Source organism: Primulina huaijiensis, chromosome 9, assembly GCF_012295235.1.
Source record: "Primulina huaijiensis isolate GDHJ02 chromosome 9, ASM1229523v2, whole genome shotgun sequence".
Lineage (NCBI taxonomy): Eukaryota > Viridiplantae > Streptophyta > Magnoliopsida > Lamiales > Gesneriaceae > Primulina > Primulina huaijiensis.
The window spans coordinates 21,616,077-21,619,197 of record NC_133314.1 but is presented as its reverse complement, the minus strand read 5'-3'; the positions used below and the strand labels follow the sequence as shown (position 1 = coordinate 21,619,197).

Sequence of the window (3,121 nt, the reverse complement as noted above, 5' to 3'; positions counted from 1 at the left end):
ATAATATTAGAATTAAATCAACATAGAAAATGACTTAAATAACCTCATGAACATGATAAATTGTAAAACAAATAAAAGGATAAAATAGTAAGCTCACATTTCAAACTCATATATTTTATAATAGTATTAGATTTATATTTATTATAATATTAGAATTAAATCAACATAGAAAATGACTTAAATAAACTCATGAACATGATAAATTGTAAAACAAATAAAAGGATAAAATAGTAAGCTCACATTTCAAACTCATATTTTTATAATAGTATTAGATTAGATTAGATAATATAGAAACTCATATATTTATAATAGTATTAGATTAGATTAGATAATATAGAAGTATGGATAAAGTATAGATTTCACGACAAATTCAATCCTACAGTCATAGACGATAAGACCCGTTGGTTTCCGGAGTCGGTGAGAATCTGAAACCATCGCCAATGGCGTCAACATTTCCACTTTCTCTGCCACCCAAATTCTCCTCTAAACCTATAGGTTCTTCTTATTCAAGTGGGTCTGCTGTTGTACCTCTCCCGCAGCGGAGTTGTCCATTTCTGGGTTGTGCAAATGGTATTGGATGGTGCAGAAGCACAAGAAAATTGGGTCCCAGCTGCGGTTCGAGAACCACCTGCTGGTTCAAGTTCGGGAAGAATGGAGTCGATGCTGAAGGTGCCGGCATTTATGGTAGTCAGTCCCGCGATGATTTCGACCGCGACGATGTTGAACAGGTGTAGTATATCTCTACTGATTTTGTTCTTTTTAACGCCTTAACTGTTGGCAAATTTTTCCTGCGCTTTTTTGTGTTCTATTGCTGAGTTTACGGCAAAGTTTTGTTCGTTAGATTGGGAAAACAGAATGTGAAAAGGTAAGTATCGATTACTTCCTAATCTTTGACACTTAATGGCTGATTATTTCCCAGATGCAAAAACTTTTTGAGCACCGAAAGTGCAAGTTGAATGCTGTGGTGTAGTTGATGAACCTCGCAATTCTGAGGTGGATTTTGGGGGCAAAGATTTTAGTTTTAGAAAAATTCCACAGAAAATTAATCCTCTGTTTAGCCTTGATTTTCTTAGGAAAAGCTTGCGAACGTATTAGTTACGGTGATCTTATTAAGTCAGTACTGGAATACCATACATCACTTTCACTTGAAATGTATTGAACAATGATAAAAGGATTACTGGAACCGTAGAAGTTAGTTTTTGATTGATCGAATATTTACTGGATACACCAATTAGATATCCATTTCAAGGTTGAAGCTGCAGTGTAGTTCGAATTTAACCTACAAGATGGGCAAGCTTGGATTGTTTGGATAATGCCATAGTATCATTGATAACAAATTTAGATGCTTTGGTTTGTATAGTGCAATAGTAATTTTGAAGGTGAGGACTGTGTGTGCTATGATTGAAAACGAGGCAGTGAAATCTGTCGTTGAAGCCTATCCAGTATAAAATTTGAAGTTGATGCTGCATTGATAGAGTCAAGTGTATCTCCTCAGCTTGATATTCTAATTAATAGTTTTAATCTTCTTAAAGACCGTGGTTTCTATGACAATTTGAACTTTTGAGCAGTACTTCAACTATATGGGCATGTTAGCTGTGGAGGGTTCATACGATAAAATGGAGGCTCTATTGAACCAGAAAATCCACCCTGTCGATATTTTGTTATTGATGGCTGCTTCAGAGGGTGATAAACCGAAGATCGAAGAGTTGATGCGAGCTGGAGCTAATTACACCATCAAGGATGCACAGGGTCGGACTGCATTGGATAGAGCAGCCAGCAATGAAATCAAGGAATTTATTCTTGGATTTTCTGTGCAAAAAGCTTGATGATTCTTGAAGCGCAAGATCTGTCCTGAAATATTTTATCCTGTGATCACGTTGTATTTGTTCCCCAGATCTATTCGGTGGTGGCTGTATAAATTTAACTTGTGATCGATCAGTTCTCTAGCTATACTTAGATAAGTTTGAGGGCTTTTAATTTTCGTTTCTCACTGAGTATCTTTGTGGACAGTCCATTAATAATGTTTTTAATTATATATATATATATATTTTTTGATATGATTGTTTCCCTTTGATTTTTTTTGGTTTAAATCGATGTAATAACTAACGTTTAATAATGATTTTATTAACCAACAAAGCGATTATGAACTAAATATACATTTTATTATCATAACGTTTTAAAATTTATTTTATAGTGATCAGATATGCCAAATAATTATGGGCAATGCTAATTTGTATAATGTCAAAAACCAAGTTCTCAGGCATGCATTTGCATGAATTTACACAGGTGGAAGCTCGTTTCCAATGGTGATGCCACCTCTCCGGTTTGCATGTGAATCATATTCCACGTTCTCGCCATGCAAACGCTTCACTCCACTACAAATACCATCATCATCCCCTTCTATTTCCTCCCACCAAGCTCAATTCGGTATTCAGTGTATATCGATCTGCAAATATCATGGCTAAAGTAATCGCTTTCGCGGCTCTCTTCGCTGCTCTTCTTGCCGTGGCCAGCGCTACCACCTACACCACGGTGGTGACCACCACAATGGTTGACGAGGAGAACCCACGTAGGGGCGAATCCTGCATGCAGGAATACGAACAACAACAGAAGATGAGCCACTGCCAGATGTGGATGCAGAAAATGGGAGGACGGTTCTTGGATGCCTCCTTCCTGAGGAGCGCTGTGAGCAATCCAATGCGGGGCCAAGGAGAGCACCTCCAGCAGTGCTGCCAGCAGCTGGAGCAGATCAGCTCTCCATGCAGGTGCGAGGCCATGAAAATGATGTGGAGGGAGCAACAACGGGAGCAGGGATCCAGAAGGGGTGAAATGCAAGAGATGAGGGAAATGGTGGAGAATCTTCCACAAATGTGCGGAATGCAAATGCGCGAGCAATGCCGCCTGAATGCTGCCTGAAGTACTCGATAGCCCACGCAGCCCTCATGCCTCGAGAATAAAGTTGTGCCCGTCTCCCGCGAATTGTGTGCAGCCATTAATTTGGTTTGCTGATTTTAGGCAGGTGGTCCGCATGCATGCAATAATTAAGTAGAATTTATGCATACCATCGTGTGTGTAATTTTTACATTGTACAGTNGGTATAATAAGTAATATTTTTTTATAT

At 38.5% G+C, this 3,121-nt stretch overlaps 2 protein-coding genes across 2 annotated transcripts; both read left to right on the top strand.

Moving 5' to 3' along the window:
- Positions 1-361: 361 nt before the first annotated feature.
- LOC140984133 (protein LHCP TRANSLOCATION DEFECT-like) lies at positions 362-2,007 on the top strand. Its single transcript, XM_073451360.1, has 2 exons — positions 362-728; positions 1,569-2,007. The coding sequence occupies exons 1-2, from the start codon at positions 441-443 to the stop codon at positions 1,824-1,826; spliced, it is 546 nt and encodes a 181-aa protein (XP_073307461.1). The 5' UTR covers positions 362-440; the 3' UTR covers positions 1,827-2,007.
- Positions 2,008-2,457: 450 nt separating this feature from the next.
- LOC140983968 (2S seed storage protein 1-like) lies at positions 2,458-2,916 on the top strand. Its single transcript, XM_073451116.1, has one exon. The coding sequence runs from the start codon at positions 2,458-2,460 to the stop codon at positions 2,914-2,916; it is 459 nt and encodes a 152-aa protein (XP_073307217.1).
- Positions 2,917-3,121: the final 205 nt, after the last annotated feature.

Excerpts from the sequence above, each read along its gene's own strand:
- LOC140984133 (XM_073451360.1), top strand. The coding sequence starts at position 441 with ATGGCGTCAACATTTCCACTTTCTCTGCCACCCAAATTCTCCTCTAAA. Across the intron at positions 729-1,568 it reads ACCGCGACGATGTTGAACAG|TACTTCAACTATATGGGCAT; the intron begins GTGTAGTATATC and ends ACTTTTGAGCAG.
- LOC140983968 (XM_073451116.1), top strand. The coding sequence starts at position 2,458 with ATGGCTAAAGTAATCGCTTTCGCGGCTCTCTTCGCTGCTCTTCTTGCC.